Here is a 19,875-nt window from a genome sequence, read left to right as displayed (position 1 = left end):
GTAGAAGAAGTAGTAGTAGTTGTTGTTGGTGCTAATCTTAAAACATCTAGAGAGAGCATATAAGAGGAGTTGACATTGTAATTTTATATGTAAACTTTGAAAAGGTCTAAAGCAGTGGCCTAACAGATAATTATATTCAGGACAGGGCATTCCCCGCCGCCAAATGGTTGTCACCACGAATATTTTCTTGCCATTGCCGCAATACCAGATTGCAGCGCCCAATCTCTCTTTTAGTCTTCGCCATTTCCAAATGCTTAGGTAGAAAATACGAGAGTTTGACTGTGATCATGAAAAATAACAAAATCACTTCTCTGTGCTGACAGTGAAAAGTTGTTGTCGGTTAAAAAGGCGGATAATCATTCCGTTGCCGGGGATCGAACCCGGGTCTCCTGGGTGAAAGCCAGACATCCTAGCCACTGGACGACAACGGAGCTTTGATATGTGAAAAAACAGAAATCAATTAATAGCAACTCAAAAACAAAAAGGAATGTGTTCACAGATGGTCATTGCAAGTAATATGATTTTAGGGAAAATAACATTACAGTATTTGATATACAAGTAAAATAATGATTAAAATGTAAAAAAAATAACATTACAGCATTTGGTTTACAAGTACTTTGCTGGAAATATAATGTTAATTTTTAAAATTATCTCTATTTATTAAAATGTAAATTTAATATATTTATATTTTTTATTATTAATTTTTATATAATATCATCTCTTAAACATATTTTTAATATCATATATTTTATTTTTATTTTTTATTATAATCTTATTTTTTATTTTTAATATAATTTTTTATATTATATATTTTAATTTAATTATAAAATTACAAAATATTTTTAATAAAGTAATAAAGTTTAAGAGTAAAAGTGTTTTTAAAAATATTACAGAGTGCAATGAATGTGATTGTATTAATTTTTTACTACAATCACATTACATCCCTTGACTGTAATATGATTGCATTGCAATCTTACATTACAATAATTTATTAAAAAATAAATATTATAATATAATTTAATTAAACACATTACAAAAAATGTACTATCACTTTTTTTATACCAAACGCTACGTCATCTTTTTAATCTCCTGGATAATAAACAGTTCAGAGGTCTGGTTACTTTCAACGGTAAAATTATGGTACAGCATCTCGGTCTGAGAGTTTTCAGGACATGTTTCATTCAATTTTTTCCACCAGAAGACAAAAGTGCCATGGCTGCTCCATTTCTGAAGTCTTGGAATTTGGAAACCCATTTTCACATACAGAAACTATACGTCCTCCACAACTAAACGTTACTACATTGAAGACAGACAGGAGAGAAAGAGAGCCATGCAGACTTGATTTTGACCAAAGGCGCATACCTCCATAATCAATGTTATTTGGAATTTCTCAACAGCACAAGTTTAAGAAAATCAGCTGAAACTTGACATGAATCCACAGTTGGGAACATGGAAAACGCCAAAATCATTGACAATAATGCATTTTTATATAATTGGATGCTTGAAAACATGGTACATAGACATGGCAGGGAGCAAGGAGGACCCCATTCTTACCACTAAAGTTTCACTCAACATCATTGCACTTTAGCCAGAATTTTTCCATCCCTAACTTTATTAGATCAAATAAATATCAGAGAGGGAAAAGCTACACCTAATGCATCCAGATCAAAGGGGAAGACTTTTCAGTCAAAAACTTTTTAACCAAGACCCACACTGGTACACATGGCCCACACCCTTTATTTAACTATTCATTTTCTTTGCTCAATTTCAAATCTCCTTGATCTGCCTTTTCAGGTGCTCCCACCAGGATAGATGCAATTATTGTAACCTGTAATAAGAGGAACTTTCCATTCAGAAAAAAAAAAACGGAAACTCAAAAAAGGAGAGAAATGCGTGGATACTGAGATAAGGGAGGGTATAATTGGTTCTCATGTGAATCACTGAACTTATTCTTAATGATAAGGCAGTAATAAACCACAGATATCAAATTTTCATAATCTTCGGATTCCAAAGTGATGTTAAAGATATCCTTGTAGCTAAGACTCCTTAAAGATGCTTAACTAAGTTGCAGATACCAGCAATACCACAAAGAGAGGATAAGCTTTACTACAAGTCCATTTCCATGGATTATTCCTCGAAATCTATTCACATTATTAAAAGTGGACAGATATTTACTAGGATTTTGGGATGTTACGGTTGCCGTCTGTGAGAAATCACAATTCCATAGATTCTTGCCAGATGTCTGGTAGTAAAGGTTCATGGCATAAGCAGCATGGGAGGCGACAGTATTTGGTTCGAAACAGGCACCTCCGGGTTGGATTGGACCGCAGTCAATGCCTTGGCTACATGCATAGTCTAGACTTGCCTGCAATTGAGCATCAGATATACCAGCCTTTGGCACACACCAACCAGATGCAGTTGGTTTTGGTTGTGGAGTCACTGGAGTTACAGGATTTTGTGGAGTTGATGGAGTCTGGAACATAGAAAAAGTAGATAAGAACGTCACTTACTAAACAATAAATGCCACTCAGGAATTCAAGTAGCCTTCTTACTTGTCCCTAAAACTCATGGCAGCTACTACAAATACAATAGTCCAATGAATCATTCAATTCAATAAGTTCTGAAATTTTCTAAGAACAAATTTCATGGAGGCCTTTATTTGGTGCAAAAAAAAAAAAGTTTTTTTGAGGCTGAAAGAATAATGGGTAACAAGATTTTGTAATTTTTACAGCTAGGGAGACACTACCTGATTTATGGCAGCTAAACTTAGCTTCAGAATATATTTGACAATTCATCTCATGCAGTCTTTAACTGTGATTACTTGAGTGGAATTACTCTGAACTTATTCCGTCATATGCCTTAAGACAATCGTTTGATCGGTTTGAGCTTCCACGATACTTAATCTCTTAAAGCTGGCTTGAAAATTTTATCTTCATAATCATCTACTCTCTTGTAACATATGTTTCGCACTATTTTATAAGAAACCTAAGTACCTAACTGTAAACAACTTTCTATTCAGCTTTCTGCCACCGTGACATAACCTTCAGACTAAGATTGTACAAAAGCTCCATTAAGAATAATAAGAATTGTTTTTCAACCATTATTGATAAGGGTTTTTTCTTCTTCTTTTTTTTTTTTAAATTCAAATAAACTAATTAATAGACTCACCTGACTACTCTTTGAAAGCCCAGCTTCGTATGTCATTGAAAGGTCAGGCCTGAAAAGTCCAAATGCCCGTTCAGAAGCAGGGCCAGATTTCAAATCCTCATCATAGAGCGCAAAGAGGTATGTATCCACGGATTTTCCAGGCATCAATGGAGTCCCGACCATTGATCTCAGATGGGCAATCAAATTCCCGTTATAGGCTTTTGCATTCTCGATGCTAGGTCCAACTTCATTACTGTCCCCAGCATATGGCCACCCTGTCTCAGCAACCATAATCTCAACATCCTTGAACCCCATAGCACTCAAGGCAGAATGCACTGCATCGACCTGCACATCATAATCATCTCATGGTGTTAAAAGGCATGAAATCATTCGATTGCACTCAAGTTTCCAACTGATGGATCAACTGCTAAGCCAGCATGCTAGATAATATTCAGACAGAGCAACATTTCAGTTATTTAGGACTGACAGTAAATATTCAAATGCCATAATATGTAGCCAAATTACTATGTTATGGTAAGAAATATAATCCTTTTCCAGTAACATGACGGTTATATTTTTTTGGACCTCGTTAAAATGTGTTCACTTTGATTATCCATACATCTACATCCAACCATGAATGAAATCCTGGAAGAGCAAACCTAGAATTATTGCAATGGCCAGCCTGTCACCAAGCACAACAAGTCACATCAACGACACTTAGTCCCTCCAATTATTCAATGAAAAAGACAAGAGGAATTAAAGAGATACAGTAACTTAGTAAGGGGTCATCACTAGATCACTTCAGACGCCTAGAGTCAGGCTCTTTCTCAGACAAATGCATACATATCACATATCACATGCTCTGCGTAAATGCACAATGAATTTTTAGTCATTTTATCATCTTACAATAACATAATATAGCCCAGATCTTTACAGTTAAGGGAGAAATGACGGTGGAGTGCTAATTCATTTGTGCCATGTATACATGGATCCGTAATAACGTTCCTAACATCAAACGTTATGCCCCCTGGCCAATTGCAACAAGATAACGAACTTAATCAAACTTTGCAACAAATTCAGTAGTTTTAATATAAATTTATTCGAAGATTTAGATTCTGTCCCAAAACGCGATAAGGAAAAAAAAAAAAGAAGAGAGGATACTGAAGCAAATACCCTGCTACTAACTCGTATGTATTTAGGGACCACATGGAAGAAAAAAGTCATCAAAACCATGACAGACAAGACAGGAGCCTATCATCACATCGAACAACAAACAAATGAACAATCATCAGATGAAAGGTGTTATCATAAACCAGTTAACCAACTCAACCTGAACAAAGGGTGCCGCCAGTTATTTCTTGAAGTGATTCCTAAAGAGTAAATACATATTATTGGTGGCTTAAAAAGGAAAACGTACAAAGCACCCTGATTTAAAAAAGAAACAGCTGGAGATTAGGCAAAGAAAGAAAAAACCAAAGGAATCGTCGGTTTAAGTCAAAAAGTAAATCAAAACGATGACAACTCAAAAATAAAGAAATGAATTCATCCGATCTAATCCTTGAACTGTGAACATCCTACGTCAATGTCGTAGACCACTGGGCAAAACTAACGTATGTTCCACGTATGTTCCGTACTGTTGTCTGTTGACTCCCATGTCAACTCTCTTAGATGGGTTTGGTTAACACCAAAACAAGCCCAGCCCATATCGAAGTAGTAAATAATCAGTTCACACGTGCATGGAAAGCCCACCGACAATTAAATAATCAATTAAACATTCCCTGAAAACGATTACTTTTATCTTACAATCACCAATTAAAAACCAAAGCGGACTAATTGGCTAACCTGAGCATCAAACATGTTCGTGTACTTGATCCCGTTTCCTGAGTCGACTCGTCCCGCGTTAGGTTGAAACAGGGAGAAGGCAAGCGTTTCAGGTCTGGAGTCACTTTGATAAGCGAAAAATGGGTACGGATTAATAGCAAAAGGGGACCCATTTTCCTTCTGGAACTGAAGCAAGCCCTTCAACGCGGGTTGGTAACTCGGGCTAAACAACCCGGAAGATGGTGGGTCGGACTGACTCAACACCGCCATGGAGTGAACCGTCGAGACCTTGACCTTGCCACCGAGTGAGGCCGCGTTAAGGGCGTTTTGGACATTTTGCATTGCAGGTAGAAGCTGGTTTATCAGGTTCGGGTCATTTGTCATCAAAACCTGTCAAAAACAACAGAATTTTTTTAATTATGAACTGAAAACAAATCAAAAAAACATTTGCGATTTAAATATTTTCTTGTCACTAAAATTGGTGTTGGTTTTCACGAGGAAAAGTTCTCACTTTTACTGAAATCTAAGAATGTTCCAATCTTTTCCTCTTAAACAAACATCGCCCCCTTTTTAATCTTTTAAAAAGTGGAAAAAAAGGAGACTGTAAAGGACAAATGGTAATTTTCGAAAGTAACCTCATTGCCAACAGTGATAAGAATGATCTTGCTGGCAGGGTAAAAGGGCAAAACATTCGAGTTAACCCACTGAGCAGCTGAGTTGGGATCGGAGGCCAAAGCTGGAACATCTCCATTAGTAGCTCCAATAACGATTCCAATTCCGGTGTTAGCTAAAGCTTTGATGATAGCCGGATCCGCACCGTACAGCCTAACCTTCTCTATCGACGTGGATTGTAGAAGCTTCGCGGTGGCTGATGGAGGCGGCAAGTTGTCAGCTACTTGGCCATAGTTCACTCCAATAAACGACTCTGAACCTATAAACAAACAAACAAACAAACAAACAAACAAAAAAGAAACCCAAATTATTAAAACTAAGTCAAGTTCTAAGTTACGCTGTTGAAAGTGAAGTAACAGATAGTGAAATCTAGTGTACGTCTGTTTTTTTTTTTTTCTCGGTCAAGGAAGGAAAGGGAAAGCGATGGAATTTTGGTAGCAAGAGACTTACTTGAGAAGTGAAAGGAGAGCAGGAGAAAGGAGAGGAAGAGGAAGAGAGTTGCCATCCAAGGGGAGATGGAGAGAGAGTGTGTGCGTGAAAGGGGAAGAGTGCCGTCTTGCTTATTGCTTAAGCTGAGTACTTGTTTGAAAGTTGAAAGGGGTGTGTTTATGAAGTGGGGAAGCTGAGAAAATACTAGTAGTACTAGTTCACATTCGCAAGGCGAAATGGAAAGGAAAGTGGGTTTGGAAAAGGTTCGGGTTTAGGAATAGTAACAGTATATGCAACGGTTAAAAGGGTGGGGTGTGTTGTAGAGTCGTAGAAAACTCCAAGCAGGTTCTGATTCATGAGTGGGAATTTAATATTTCCAACTACCTCATGCCGGGGACTGGGACCGCTCGTCCTTTGCATATTTCCACCCTTGCATTGCATGATGTAGTTTTCCTGTTTTTTATTAGGGAAACGAACGTAGGGAACGTTTTTTCTTTCTTTTTATTTCCTTTGGCGTGGGAGTAGGGAGGGGGGCAGAGAGGAGGACCATTCATCCAAATATTTTGTGGGTGATCTCATCTCTGTCTCTGAGGCCAATCAAGTTGTATTTCCACAACGCCCTTTCCAAGAAAGAGCTAGCAGGTTGGTACTCGAAACCCATTCCTTCTGTTCACCCTTTTTACCTTACAATTTTAACGGGGTATTTAAAAAAAAAAATTTAAAAAATATTTTTAAAAATAATTTTTTTATAATTTTAATTATTTTTAGTTAAGTTAGATAAAATTACTTTTAATGAAGTTACATGTTATGATGTTAAATGTCATATATAAAAACCTATGACAAGTTATGATTAGCGTGTTACACGTCATATACAAAAATCTGTAACACGTTATGTACAAAAACCTGTGACAAGTCATGATTAACGTGTAACACATCATGTACAAAAATATGTGACACGTCATATACAAAAATCTGTGACAAGCCATGGTTAACGTGTGATACGTCATGTACAAAAGCCTATGAAACTTCAAATCCTCTCAACTTTTTTTTTGACAATTTGGCATAGATTAAAGTGTTTCTAACATGTTTTCATAAATCAAAATACAAATATTTTTTTATCAAAAACACCCACTTTGACTAAAAATAAAAAAAAATTTTGAAAACTTAGATTTATAAATTTCAAAATTTTGAGTTTATTGATATCTAGTTCATGAATTGATTCAATTAAAAGCTATTTCATACATTTGTGATTATTTCTATCATTTTAGTTTTATCTAAAATACCTAATATGAAAACGTGAGAGAGAGAAATCGAAAGCATAACAGACGAATGCCGAACAGAGAAATCGATAAAATTTGAGAGATTGGGATGGTGAGAGAGAAATCCGAAGCACAAATGGAGAGAAATGAGGAGAAATTGTGATGAATGGTTTAATTTATTTGAAATAGTTTAAAATGTATTTTCGTCAAGTCATGACTAAATATGGTTAAATACAGTTAAATTTATTTTAATAATTACTTTTAAAATATTTTTATCAAGAAAAGTCATTTTCCATAATTTTTCATTCTCTAATGTTATAATATTAGATCCAAAATTAAAAAGGTAAGTGAATTTTTCATAAAGAACATTAGTGGTTTTGGGACTTTGAGAGCAATTACTAACTAAATCTTTAAAATTTAGTCGTGTTTAGGGCCTAAACAGGTCAATTTCACTCAAAGAAGCGAAGTTTGAGATACTTAAACCTAATCTATGGGTAAATTGTTTGATCAAATTTTGTTTCGGCTTTATATTTAGGGGTTGATACTTTAGTTTTTATTAATTCGGTTCTTAGGACTGAACTATATTGTTCAGATGTTAACCCCCCAGATAAATTATGCTTTGCCTAAACCGATCGACGGTACCACCTTGACTAAATAATGATTCTCCAAAGTCACAAGTCATGTCGTCGAATGGAGCACCAATCCTCTTTAACTCTTTTTTCTGAGGACGAAACTTGTGTCACTTTCTCCTACCTGGCCTTGGTCTTTCCGAATCGGGCGCTAGTTGATAGGAATAGAAGATGGGGTAAATCAGCTGTGCGGAATTTGATCCACCAACTACCAAGGATTTGCTACTTACCCCACTTTCAAAAAGAGTCATCTCCTAGTGGACCTAATGTTGCTTATAATTGAACAGCCGATATGAGGAGGGCAATTTTCGAATGGCGACACGTCATATCCCAGCCCATTCCCGTCGCTCAAGTACAAACAAATTTAGCACACTCGAGCACGGTAGCACTTGCCTGGACAGGCCCATGAACTACAGCTCATATCCGCACCAGTTTCACCTACAGATATCAACATCAAATAGTGCCAAGTTTGATTAAGTAGTCCCCAAATCCCAATTCAAGCAAAGGAAAATACTAATATTTTTAAGTTTACATGAGCTACGTCTTAGGAATGGCAACAAATCCCGGGTACACTTATTATTCATAAACTGATCTTCAGCACACTTTGGAAGGCGTAATAATGCATGGAAGAAATGTCAGGACAGGCAGGGCATCGTTGTCATAGACAAGTGTCCCCTCACCATGTGATTGTCATTTGCGCCCTAAAAGAAAAAGGAACATATTGTTTTAGCATTGCCATAATGTCAGCATCGCTGGAGAAGGCCGTTTGCCTGTTTGCCCCCAGCATTTCAAGAGTGCCAGTCTTCTATTCGTCTTTCATGGGTTCAATAGTTTCACATTTCACATTTTATTACAGAAGATCTTTTTAAGAACATCCAAAAAAGACTTCAAAATATGCACACATATATACACTAATGGTCCGTTTGGTTGATAGAAAAAAATAATTATTATGTGAAAATATAATGAAGTGAGAATAGAATAAAATAATTATTATTTAATTTAGTATAACAAAAAAAATATGATAAGAATAATTATTATGACTTATTGTAATGTTTAGTTGGTAATAATAATTTTGAAATAAAAAAAATAAAAACATCATTTATTATTTATATAATATTTTATTTTTATTAGATTTTTAAATATTAATAATCTAGAATTTAATTAAAATATTAATTATTAATAATTTAAATATTAATATTTTATTTAATATAAATATTATTATGATTAATTTTTATTTTATTTTATTTTTAAAATATTAATAATTGATAATTTCAATATTAATATTTATTTATAATTTAAGTAGTTATATAATAAAATATTAATATTATNTGATTAATTTTTTATTTTATTATTTTTTTAATATTAATAATTGATAATTTATTTAAAATATTAATAATTGATGATTTAATTATTAATATTGTTTATATAATTTAAATGATATTAGTTTATTATATTTTTAATTATTTTATTAATAATTGATAATTTAAATATTAATATTTTATTTATAATTTAATATTAATATTTTATTTATAATTTAATATTAATATTTTATTAAAAATTAAAATAAAATGAGAGAAAGAGAAGAGAGAAAAAAAATAATATTTTATATAAATAAAGTTGTAATTTTTTAAACTTGTAAAAGATATTTTTATCTTTATCAATTTTTAAATTTATTCCTCAATCATGAAATAACTAATACCATGAGAGAAAGTGATATTAGCTATTCCTTAATTTTAAAATATTATGAAGAATAATCATTCCTATAGAATGGCTATTCTTTGGACTATTTTTCAACCAAACAAAAGAATCAAAATTTCTTGAAAATAAGCCATTTCCACAACCAAACGTGCTATAAGAGTATAATTCGTTAAAGAAAAATCAGAAAGCTGAACATAATAAAATTAAAGTTCCAAATGAAAACATAAATAGTTGCAAAAAGCTCAACTCATCTCCCAAAAACAAACACTAAAAGAGATCATGGAAGAGATTCAAACTGTTTTCAGTAAACTCAAGGAATAAACCAGATGATGACCAACGGATGCGTGTCATAGATATATATATATATAGACAGCGATCAAATCAAGGGTAGAAAAAAACCAAAATCACCCACTGCTGTCCAAGGAAATAAAAGAGCAAAGTTTTAAAAAAGGAAGGCTAAATGCTTGATTAGAATAAGTCCCAATTAACCTCCTGAGTGGGAGACAGGAGTAGTCTCGAACTGGCCATCCTTAAATACATGGATATACTGTTGCGGCAAAGCATGCTCCCCCTACAACACAAAACATGGTAAGCCATCCACAGTAAACAAAAATAAACCAACAGCATCCTTCTTGTAATTAAGCAAATATCACTAGCACAATTCTAACTTCCCACTGATGCACAAAAAATGATTGAATATTGAAACCATTAAACTGCTTGATGCTTCTGAGATTTCTTCTTGTAGTAGCTCACACAAACAGAGGTAAGATAATGGCAATTAAACACCCTAAATTATCTTCAACAAAGGTCTAATTAAAAATCTAAAAGCAAATACCTCTTTTAAACAGTCAAAGGACTACCTATAATTGAATTTAGTTACAAAAGCGTAGTATTTTTATTTTTCCTACATTCTCTAGGGTGTGTGATCTTAACAATGTTGTAAGAAAACTCAAGCAACCATGTAACAAAATGAAAGGATCAAATTTCAAAATAAAACTAAACAAGAAAAGCAAAATATATTGGAAAAAACTTGTCAACTTACCCAGTCACTGTCAGCCTCAGCAGCAGGTACTAATACATTGATCTCACTTGACTTTGCTGTTGTTATAGATGCCCCCAAAGAATCTTTGCTTAAGTATAACTGACAGCCTGATGTGTTGTCCACCGAAATTGTTGGAGCAGAACCCTAAAACAGCCACAAAGTAGATAATCATAAGTATAAAAACTATCAATAACTAATTACAGCCCAAGTAAGTAGTAACAATATCAATCAAAGAGCATGGAACCAAAGGCCATTATATGCTAATTTACGGAATGTACTAACATGGTCAGCATTTGGTTTCAAGGTATTTGTATCAGAAGGAAGAAGAAGAAATATACCTGACATTGCACCTCAACACCATTGCAGTTTACTATCTCACAAGCAGCCACAACATCCTGGCCATTCAAGTCAAAGGCATAAATGAATATATGTTATGCTTCTAAAAAATATATATGTCAAGAATAGATCTTTGCCCTACTAACCTTAAATACCACTCCCATCTTAGTGCATTTGTCAATTGTTATATTGTTGACTTTCCCTGCATAATGTTACAACTATACTAAGTTGCTCTGGGCTTTTTAACGGTCATCTCTTTTAAATAACAAAAAGATTCACAGAGCCAAAGCAAACAATTGCACATGTAAAGAAACTACAATGCCATGTGAAAAAAAGAATTATGCCTATGAAGACTTACCCTGAATCTGCAAAACAGAATCTTTGCATCCAAAAATGTATACAGACTGTTTGGCATCACAGTCATCAATAACTAAGTTCTTTCTTCCAATTTGGTTCTCAACAACCCACCTGCCAATGTTAACAAGGAAGAGATAATTAATATATCACATACCATCACCAACCACCTATATAAAAGTTAAACAAGCATGCAGAAATCATGCACACTTACTTACGACCCATTTGCAGCTCTAGTTTTGGTGGTCCTGCTTTTGAGAAAGAAGATGAGCTGGAACGTGTTTCTTTTTCACCAGCACTAACAATGCCTGTTCTATCTGTTCGGTTCTTTGCCTTCATATCAGCAGTCACCTTCTTCAGGCCTAGACATGAAGAGACTCAGACCACAGTTGCCTAATATCAACATAAAAAAGATAGACAGGAAAGCAGAAAGGAGGAGGAAAGAGAATTACCTGAAGCGACATTTCCAGTATTGATTTCTTGGAAAACAGCGGCCATCCCTTGTTTTGGACGTGATGAAGAAGGCTGAGAAGGTTCTGCGCTGAAAAGAGAAGCAGGTGGAGGAGGAGGAGGTGCAGGGGCACCTGGTGGAGAAGCTTTTGGTGGAGCACTAGATGCCTTTTTACCAGAAGCACTCCATACTGGGCCAAGAGGATAATGACTTTTGACATAATCCCTCAGACCTGGTAAATACAGCTCCTTCAAAGCTTTGGCCCACTCAACATGGTTCGGATCTTTGTTCCTATGCTCTACAAGAACCTGATATTTACAATGCAAATTTCAGTACCAACCAACTAACTATTTTGCTCATATGGACAATCATATCAATTGAATGGACAATGTTAAATGAAAAGGATACATTCAACCAGAATGTGTTAATCACCACTTACTACAAAGAAACTAAAAGCACCAAACATCAAAAAATGGTAGCATTACTAACTCAATAAAGTTCAACATAACAAACTTTCTTACTCTTTTTTCTTAATATATATTTCATATCTTTGTTGGGGAAAAATTAATTACATGAAAAAGAGAGGTTTATCTGACTGATGACAACACCATTGGCCATTTTTTAGATTAAAAAGAAAAGAGAGAAAAGAAACATTAACATATGTAAATGATAAGAAGATTTAGCACCCTTCTTATGCTTACGCTGTTCCTAAGTTTTCTTCCTTAGCTTCAAGGCAACAGAAATTATGCATAGTGGATGGCAGTTTCAGAGTTTGAGTTGCTGGCTTCCAACAAATAAAGAAGTACCTTGTTGTTGTAAAATTCAGCCATTTGCCAACTTTCTTCCACATGTGCAATAGGCATGCTCATACCTTGAATAAGAAAAGCATTACCAACAATTAAACAGCAAGTGGTAGGATCATATGCTATAGCCATATTAAATCATAAAATGGCTATTTACACATAGCAAGACCTTCACTAGATATGATGACCTACACAACAAGCAGCACCACCACTCATTTTTTGCTAGAGGCCTAAGCATGTGAGTTGAAAGCATGAGCCTTGTTCAAGCTTTGAACAAAGGCAGGAATATAAATTCACACTTTAAACAAATAGTGTGAATCAGACTCCTGATTTTGTTCAACATAAGTTAGGATTTATGCTACACCCTAAGTGAGTCACTTCATTGAGCAAACTGGCCACTCCATTGTCCAGGCTCCTATACAAGCATAGCTATGTGCAAATAGGCCACAACATACATTCACATACCACAATCTTTGCCAGTGTATGCAATCCATGCTAAAGCTGACAGACTGTCCCCAGCACTCTTCAAGTGGTTGAAAAAATCAGATCGCCTCCCTTCTGTCATAGCATTAGCCTTCATGATCGCTTCATTCAGCGGTTTGAGAAATTCAGCCAAGCCTGCCATATCAGGTTTCTGTACCAACAGATTGAATGCAATCAAAATTTCAGAACACAATAGAGTCACTGGTACAATAATTGCAGAGTAAAAAAATAAAAAGTAGGTAGCAGCTGGAAGACCAATATTTTTTTTCCCTAGCATCTAAAACCAACTTCTTCGAAAGACATAATATCAACACTCAAGCCACCAAATGTTGGTTTCCTCAATGATAACATCTTCAGACAGCTTCTTATATACTCTATTCCTAATATGCTTCCCTGCTAATATTATTTCTTAAAAAATGGCTAAATAACTAGTCATTGGTCAATAATTCTCATGCTTTCTTAAGGTCATTCAACTTTCATCCTCAGATTACAAGCATGAAATGGACACTCTCTGGATTGGAATCAATGCTATAAAATCTATGGAATAAGATATCTTCGCATAGAACCTGAAACCAAAACCACTTAATTTCAGTATTCTTCTCTTCTGTACAATCGTCACTACGACCAAATTTAAGCTATAAATGAATTAAATCTAAATCTAATTTACTAAATTTTACACAATTCATCGCAAAATGCAATAATTTAAAGAAAACTAACTAATAAATAGCTCAATCAAACAAAAATTTTAATTAAAGTAAAAGAAAAAGAGGAAAGTAACCTGTGCGTGCTTGATCTCGATAAGAAGTTTCTTTTGCACAGACAAGGCCTCGACAAGAATCTTAGTCACGTCCAGCACTTGACCTCCAATCTTCTCCGCAGCAGCCGAAACCCTAGCCGCATAATTAGCCATCAGATCGTCAAACGCCACAATGGACGGATCCGTAGCCACCTCAACACCAACATCCGGCAGATCCCTCGCCGAGACACCCCCCGCCGAAAGGGCCTCCAGCCGCGCCACCGCGGCCTCCAACCTCTCTATCAGCTTCCCCTCCATACTCAAACTAACCGCTCCCTTCACTCTCTTGAATCGATTTCAAATCTGCTCCAAAACTTTTTAAATTTGTCCCTAGAGCAGATCCAGAGTTTGAAATGATTGTATAGTATAACTACTTTTTATTCTCTTTTTCCTTTTTCTCTTCTTTTTAATCTTTAATCGCCGAAAGGTATGAGAGAGAGGGAGAGGAATAATATTGGGGTATGATAGTTCTGTAAATGTGGAGTTTAATGGCGCGCGATTTGCTTTGCTGATGGAGTTCAGAGATGGAATCTGACGGGGGACACGTGTCGGATAAAGCTGGATTATTGGCTGTTCCTGCGTTGTGCAACACCTGTGAAGTGGATTATATTAAATAAAATAAAACCAAGTTAGCGCATTAATCATGTTGAGGTGGGTCCAACCCAAGAGATTAAGACTTAAGTAACCTACCCATCAACCGTCTGATTGGCTGTTAATGCGTCTGACCTTCAATTTTTTTTTTTGGCATTTTTGTTTTATTCCTAAATTAATAGCATTTTAGGAGAAAAAAGCATAGCTTTGGGCCACGGGATTAGGCAATTTGAGAGAACAATGATGGGCAGGATTAGTTTCTTAACGAAGAGAATTCGGCTGTTTCTGACCTAGAGAGAGCACTGCAGGTTTGGCTAACAATTTGCTTGTTTTGATCGACATGATTTTGGTCCCTTGACCAAGGAGCATGCTACTCAACATGACTGTTTAACCATGTGCCAACGACTGAGGTACTAGAATGGTGTGACCCAAAAATGATGGCAAACAGAAAAAATTTCAGTGCAAATGTTACTTTCCCAACCGACCAAACAAAGGGCTACGGTCGCTTAACTTGCTTTTTCAATTTTCACATGGGTGAATTAACTAGATATCTTTGGGAAAGTTGTCATAGCCTTGGCGAAGTAGATTTTAACCTTCACACTGCCATGGCCTCATGATGCCAACTTCGCAGGAGGTGAATACGGGAAAAAGGACTAGGGAATTGATTCGCAAGGGAAGTCTCCCTTTCGGAAGCAGTAATATGATTTCAGCTGCTAACCCTCCTGGCAATTAGTGCTCTGCCATTTCCTGCTGAAAACAACTGGGGATGATGGGCTATTTCAACAAACCAATGTCATATCAATAATAACCATAGTGCAGGTACTCGACGACGTCGGTGAAAGCAGAATATAGAGCTGCGTGCCTTGTGATGTTGGTGAAACCAACAGGACACCAAGTTAGGTGGCAACTGAACATAGAAGCATTTCCTCTTCTGGTAGGAGCTACCATTTTGGCAAACGGTTTTTTCCATTCTCGGGCACATCTTCATCTGGTAAGATATCAGTGTTTAAGGTCCAAATTACGCTGCAGGCAAGTGACTGGTGCTGCTACACTTGCAGTTGCTGGTTGAACTTGCTTAAATAATCATAAATGGATTCCTAAGTTTCAATTATTTTTTAAACCACTGTCCCCATGAAATCTAAGGTATCTGATGTTTTTGGTAAATCACGCCAAGTAAGAAACTTCAAACCTCTGCTCACTTCAAATACCATGAATGTCAAAGCAGAAATTTTAAAGATCTTACAAGCAGTTACAGATGTCTATTACTAAATAATTTGGAGCAGGAATCATGTTGCAGATGATTAAAAATGACTGTCAGCTGAATTTCGACAATAGTCTGCATCGGTTCTTTCATATGGAGTTCAACAAGTCTTTGGCAGATACAAAGTATATCAAGGTTTAATCAATATAAATAGAGAGATTGACATCCTTAACAGACTGTATAGATTAATGTTAAAAGACAAGTACATATTTACAAGGCTCATTGAAATCCAAAATGCCGCAGTGTATCGACAAAAAGTAACCAAGGAAAATTATATGTATATATGCACATTCAAGGCGTATAATCTTTTCATGTGAACTAAGGTAAACGTTATTCTAAAACATAATCTGACCTCAGGAACCATAATGCCTTGAACAAACAACAATTATCTCCATCTTGATTTCTCTACACCAACATTCTCAGCATGCTTTATTGGGTGTGCACCTTTCACAGACATTGGCACAGAAGACGGAACTGTATCTCTCTCCCGCATTGGCTGGTGCTCCTGTAGAAAACAAAACAGGTAACCAATCGAAGCAGCTGAAAGCAGGGCAAGACAGAGGCAATATATGATGAAAAAGTATTCTCAAATAATTAGAAATGGGTAATCACCTTGTGGATATGAGGACAACTAGATTATTACATTAGCATGTTTAAGTGCTTCTATAAACATATTTAACTTTGTAAACGGCATGACAACATTCTGTCAATAAAACCCTCTCAACTTCTTCACATGCACAACTTCACTAGTAGAAGAATATTTGCAGAGCCATACAGCAATTAGACGTTGAATGCTTGTAGATCATGCACTCATGGTAACATAAAAAGTAGTACAAAAAACTCAATATGCGTTATCAGCATGATAAAAAGAGTTCTGACATCTAAAACTCAAAGGAGCCCAAATGGCTCCCTTTATTTAAAATTTATTCTTTCAGAAGAAAACATTGGCCATTAAAATAAATCTTGCCTTCACAGAAAGAACACGAAAATCTGCTGTTCTTGACCAGCAGAACCAATCAAATCAGACTAAAATTGATGATAAACCATTCAAATTAAGGTGATGGCATATTATCAATACTAAAGGACCAATTATAAGGCTATGCTGAAAGCATGTCGAAAGAGGGCTTACAGAGCGGAAAGGAAAATCATCTGCCTCAAGCATATGAACAATCTGCCCCATTTTTGGTCGCTTATTGGCATCCAAATCTATACAGCGGAGACAAACAAGCAGTGCTCGTTTTAAAGCTCTAGGAGCAGGTTGAACTTCAATCAATGGATCCACAAGCTCTTCTCCACGACGACTTGCTACCATACCTTTGAACCAATCAACCAAGTTCATCTGAAATACATCAAATAGAAAAAGTCTTATTATGGTGTTCTGGCATTCAATGAAGGTATTGCAAGTGAAACACTGTTTTTACCTCTCCAGGTGGCCTAGAATAATTGATGGGGCTTCTCCCTGTAATTATCTCCATGAGTAGGACTCCAAAACTATAGACATCACTTCCCTCATTAAGCATTCCTGTGCTTGCATATTCCGGGGAAACATAACTGCAGGGAATTAACAAATATAACATGATAAGAACCAATAGTGCAGGTATATATATTTGTTCCATCTGCTAAAATAATAGACATGGGACTATGACAGAGAACAAACCCAAATGTTCCCATTACACGTGTAGTGACATAGCTAGCTTCGGATCCTAAGAGTTTGGCTAATCCAAAATCTGATACTTTTGGGTTCCACTTTTTATCCAGAAGAATATTACTTGATTTTACATCACGATGCACGACTTTAGGTTCTAGCCCCTCATGCAAATAGGCTAACCTGCAAAAGAAACAAAAACCATAAGAATTTAGCGGAAAGAAGAAGGATGGAAGTAAGACAAAAGCTAAACCACAATAACCGCTTGAAGAAATTAATATACATAGTAACACACACACCCATATATGTATGAATCAATCTGGTCCAGGAGCCTACCAAGCTTTAATTTGGTAATGTTTAACACTTAACAATAAGAAGCTCACAAAACACTCTTGAGGATTTCTTCCAGTATTTAGCAATTAATATCTAAGTTTTAACTACAAGAAAACTACCCATCTTAGTACAAGACTCATAAATAAAAACAATTCATAAGTAGATGCCACTTTGAGATTATAGACTAATAAAATTTAAAGTAAGAAGGTGCAAAATCAGGGTATACAAGGTCTTCATGAAACCCTTATTACATGTAGATATTGAATATAAAAAATAAAGGATTTTATAGCATTTTTCAATTTCAGTTTTGTTCTTCTTCTCACTGGACATAATTCCATCATTAAGGATAATAAGTAACAAATGTGACCTCACACTCTTAGGAACACAAGAATGGCACGATTAATGCTAATTAAGATGCTATGCAACTTCACGTGTAAAACTTATATTTTCTTATGCTCTAATATGGGAAGATAAGTTGAGCCTACTTAGTGTCACACAGCAATTTAAGAAACAAAAGTGTTCTGCTCACTCTTCAACATTCAAGCAGAGGCAAGATAAATAAGGCTTCATGAGATGGGGAAAAAGAAAAAAGAGGAAACTTCGTACCCTTTGGCCGTTCCTATCGCAATCTTCATTCTTATATCCCACGTAAGAGGACTAACAGGCCCCACATCACCATGCAACCATTGCTCCAAGTTCCCATTGTCAACGTATTCATACACAAGCATCCTGAATAAAAGGTGTAATTTAGTATTGCCAGTTCATTTCCATTTTAAGATACAATGGTTGACTGTCAAGTGGGACATATAAAAAACAAAGTTACCTTTGAGCACCTTCCGCACAGTACCCAACTAGACCCACCAAGTTCTTGTGCCTCACCTTGCCAATGGCTTCAACTTCCACGCTGAACTCCTTGTCTGCTTGGCCCCTGTGAACAATGCAGAGAAATTTCGCTCAGACAGCAATTAAACCAAATAAAGTAAATAAATAAATAAACAAAACTTTATCTCCTTTTCCCAGTCAAGAGTAAGGACAAAAAAAAGGAAAGACGAAGTAAAAGCAAAGAAAGTGAAAACAGTTTTGGTTTTTTTAATATTAAAATAAAGGCACACCAAAGTAAAAAAGAACCATTTTACTTTTCCTAGTACTACGCCACGCAACAAAGACATCTAATTTATTTTATTTACCATCACAAAAGCAATCTAAAGCCAGATGGTAATCAAGTTATAATGGCAAACCCAATTTAAAAGAAACAAATTAAAGTCAAAACAGCAATTAAAAGAACAAAAACATAATCTTTCAACAGTCTGTCTTGGATCTAGCATGCATGAATAAAATAAGCAAGAGAAAGATTTTCCCGGAAACTGTTTTGTCTTTTCCCTAGAAACAAACAGAGGAAAGCGCGATCCTGAATCAATGAACATAAGAAGTTTACGTACTTGTTATTAAGCAGATTTTTGACAGCAACGACGGAACCGTCTTGCAAAATGCCTCTGAACACGACGCCGTATCCACCTTCACCGATCACATTCTCCTCGGCGAATCCATGTGTCGCCATCTGGAGCTCCTTCATGCTATACCACCGACCCCAGCCGATATTCTGAACATCCGCCGACACGTCACTGGCTCCCGAGGCATCATCGCTAACGCCCTCGCTACTCTTCTTCGGAGCCACATTTCCTATTTTCCCCTCATCAGTAAAGCATTCTACATCTTGTTCCAACGCCTTGATCTCCACGATCTCCTTGGAAACCAACGGAATTAGACCTGAGCTGTGCTTCACTTTCCGCTTGCGCGCGTTTCTGTTTAAACGGAAACATAGGAAGATTGTGAAAGAAAGGAGAAGTATCAAGACTACGAGAATAGATATTACTACGTAGAGTTTAAGGTTGAACAACGGTGTTTTTGAGGAAAGAATGTGAGTTATAGAGTTGTTTTTGTTGTTGTCGTCGGCTTCGCCGGTGACCGGCATTGGTTCCGGTGAGGAAAGTAATTTTCTCGGGAAAGTGAAAGAAAATGTTAGAAGGAAATAGATAACGATTTCAAGGAGGGCTTGAAGAGTGGGAAAAGTTAGAGGAAGGAAGGGTTCGGGTGCTATAAAGACAAAGAAAAAGAAGAGGTTTCA

At 35.9% G+C, this 19,875-nt stretch overlaps 3 protein-coding genes and 1 non-coding gene across 5 annotated transcripts; all 4 read right to left on the bottom strand.

Annotated features, from left to right (window-relative positions):
• TRNAE-UUC lies at nt 360–431 on the bottom strand. Its single transcript has one exon. It is a non-coding gene; the product is annotated as a tRNA-Glu (tRNA).
• On the bottom strand, nt 1,447–6,347 carry LOC18607792 (glucan endo-1,3-beta-glucosidase 7). Of its 2 annotated transcripts, XM_007042148.2 has the most exons (6): nt 6,091–6,341; nt 5,604–5,899; nt 4,990–5,358; nt 3,169–3,492; nt 2,176–2,473; nt 1,447–1,828 (listed from the first exon to the last, which is right to left on the bottom strand). In XM_007042148.2, exons 1-6 carry the CDS (start codon nt 6,143–6,145, stop codon nt 1,791–1,793), a joined length of 1,380 nt encoding a protein of 459 aa, XP_007042210.2. In that variant the 5' UTR covers nt 6,146–6,341; the 3' UTR covers nt 1,447–1,790. The 2 variants fall into 2 exon arrangements, with proteins under 2 accessions (XP_007042210.2, XP_017970683.1); XM_018115194.1 differs by lacking the exon at nt 1,447–1,828 and having other exon boundaries at nt 1,922–2,473; nt 6,091–6,347.
• Nucleotides 9,825–14,464, bottom strand: LOC18607791 (cyclase-associated protein 1). Its single transcript, XM_018115195.1, has 10 exons — nt 13,903–14,464; nt 13,107–13,275; nt 12,645–12,709; nt 11,840–12,146; nt 11,602–11,749; nt 11,392–11,501; nt 11,180–11,235; nt 11,036–11,092; nt 10,698–10,841; nt 9,825–10,226 (listed from the first exon to the last, which is right to left on the bottom strand). Exons 1-10 carry the CDS (start codon nt 14,176–14,178, stop codon nt 10,140–10,142), a joined length of 1,419 nt encoding a protein of 472 aa, XP_017970684.1. The 5' UTR covers nt 14,179–14,464; the 3' UTR covers nt 9,825–10,139.
• Nucleotides 15,892–19,875, bottom strand: LOC18607790 (probable receptor-like serine/threonine-protein kinase At4g34500). The gene is made up of 7 exons (XM_018115196.1): nt 19,190–19,875; nt 18,574–18,678; nt 18,357–18,479; nt 17,430–17,600; nt 17,194–17,323; nt 16,902–17,111; nt 15,892–16,277 (listed from the first exon to the last, which is right to left on the bottom strand). The coding sequence occupies exons 1-7, from the start codon at nt 19,720–19,722 to the stop codon at nt 16,158–16,160; spliced, it is 1,392 nt and encodes a 463-aa protein (XP_017970685.1). The 5' UTR covers nt 19,723–19,875; the 3' UTR covers nt 15,892–16,157.

The sequence above is a fragment of the Theobroma cacao genome, chromosome 2, assembly GCF_000208745.1.
Source record: "Theobroma cacao cultivar B97-61/B2 chromosome 2, Criollo_cocoa_genome_V2, whole genome shotgun sequence".
Taxonomy (NCBI): domain Eukaryota; kingdom Viridiplantae; phylum Streptophyta; class Magnoliopsida; order Malvales; family Malvaceae; genus Theobroma; species Theobroma cacao.
Note: the sequence above shows the minus strand (reverse complement) of the source record. Positions and strands in the feature narration are given on the sequence as shown.

Coding starts and splice junctions, on each gene's coding strand:
- LOC18607792 (XM_018115194.1), bottom strand. CDS start 6,145: ATGGCAACTCTCTTCCTCTTCCTCTCCTTTCTCCTGCTCTCCTTTCAC. Junction 5,359..5,603: donor TTATCACTGTTGGCAATGAG/GTTACTTTCGAA, acceptor TGTTTTTGACAG/GTTTTGATGACAAATGACCC. Junction 2,474..3,168: donor GGCTTTCAAAGAGTAGTCAG/GTGAGTCTATTA, acceptor TCTATGTTCCAG/ACTCCATCAACTCCACAAAA.
- LOC18607791 (XM_018115195.1), bottom strand. CDS start 14,178: ATGGAGGGGAAGCTGATAGAGAGGTTGGAGGCCGCGGTGGCGCGGCTG. Junction 13,276..13,902: donor TCGAGATCAAGCACGCACAG/GTTACTTTCCTC, acceptor CTGTTGGTACAG/AAACCTGATATGGCAGGCTT. Junction 10,227..10,697: donor CTGAGGCTGACAGTGACTGG/GTAAGTTGACAA, acceptor TTTGTGTTGTAG/GGGGAGCATGCTTTGCCGCA.
- LOC18607790 (XM_018115196.1), bottom strand. CDS start 19,722: ATGCCGGTCACCGGCGAAGCCGACGACAACAACAAAAACAACTCTATA. Junction 18,679..19,189: donor AAAAATCTGCTTAATAACAA/GTACGTAAACTT, acceptor CATTGTTCACAG/GGGCCAAGCAGACAAGGAGT. Junction 16,278..16,901: donor ATGATTTTCCTTTCCGCTCT/GTAAGCCCTCTT, acceptor TGTTTTCTACAG/GAGCACCAGCCAATGCGGGA.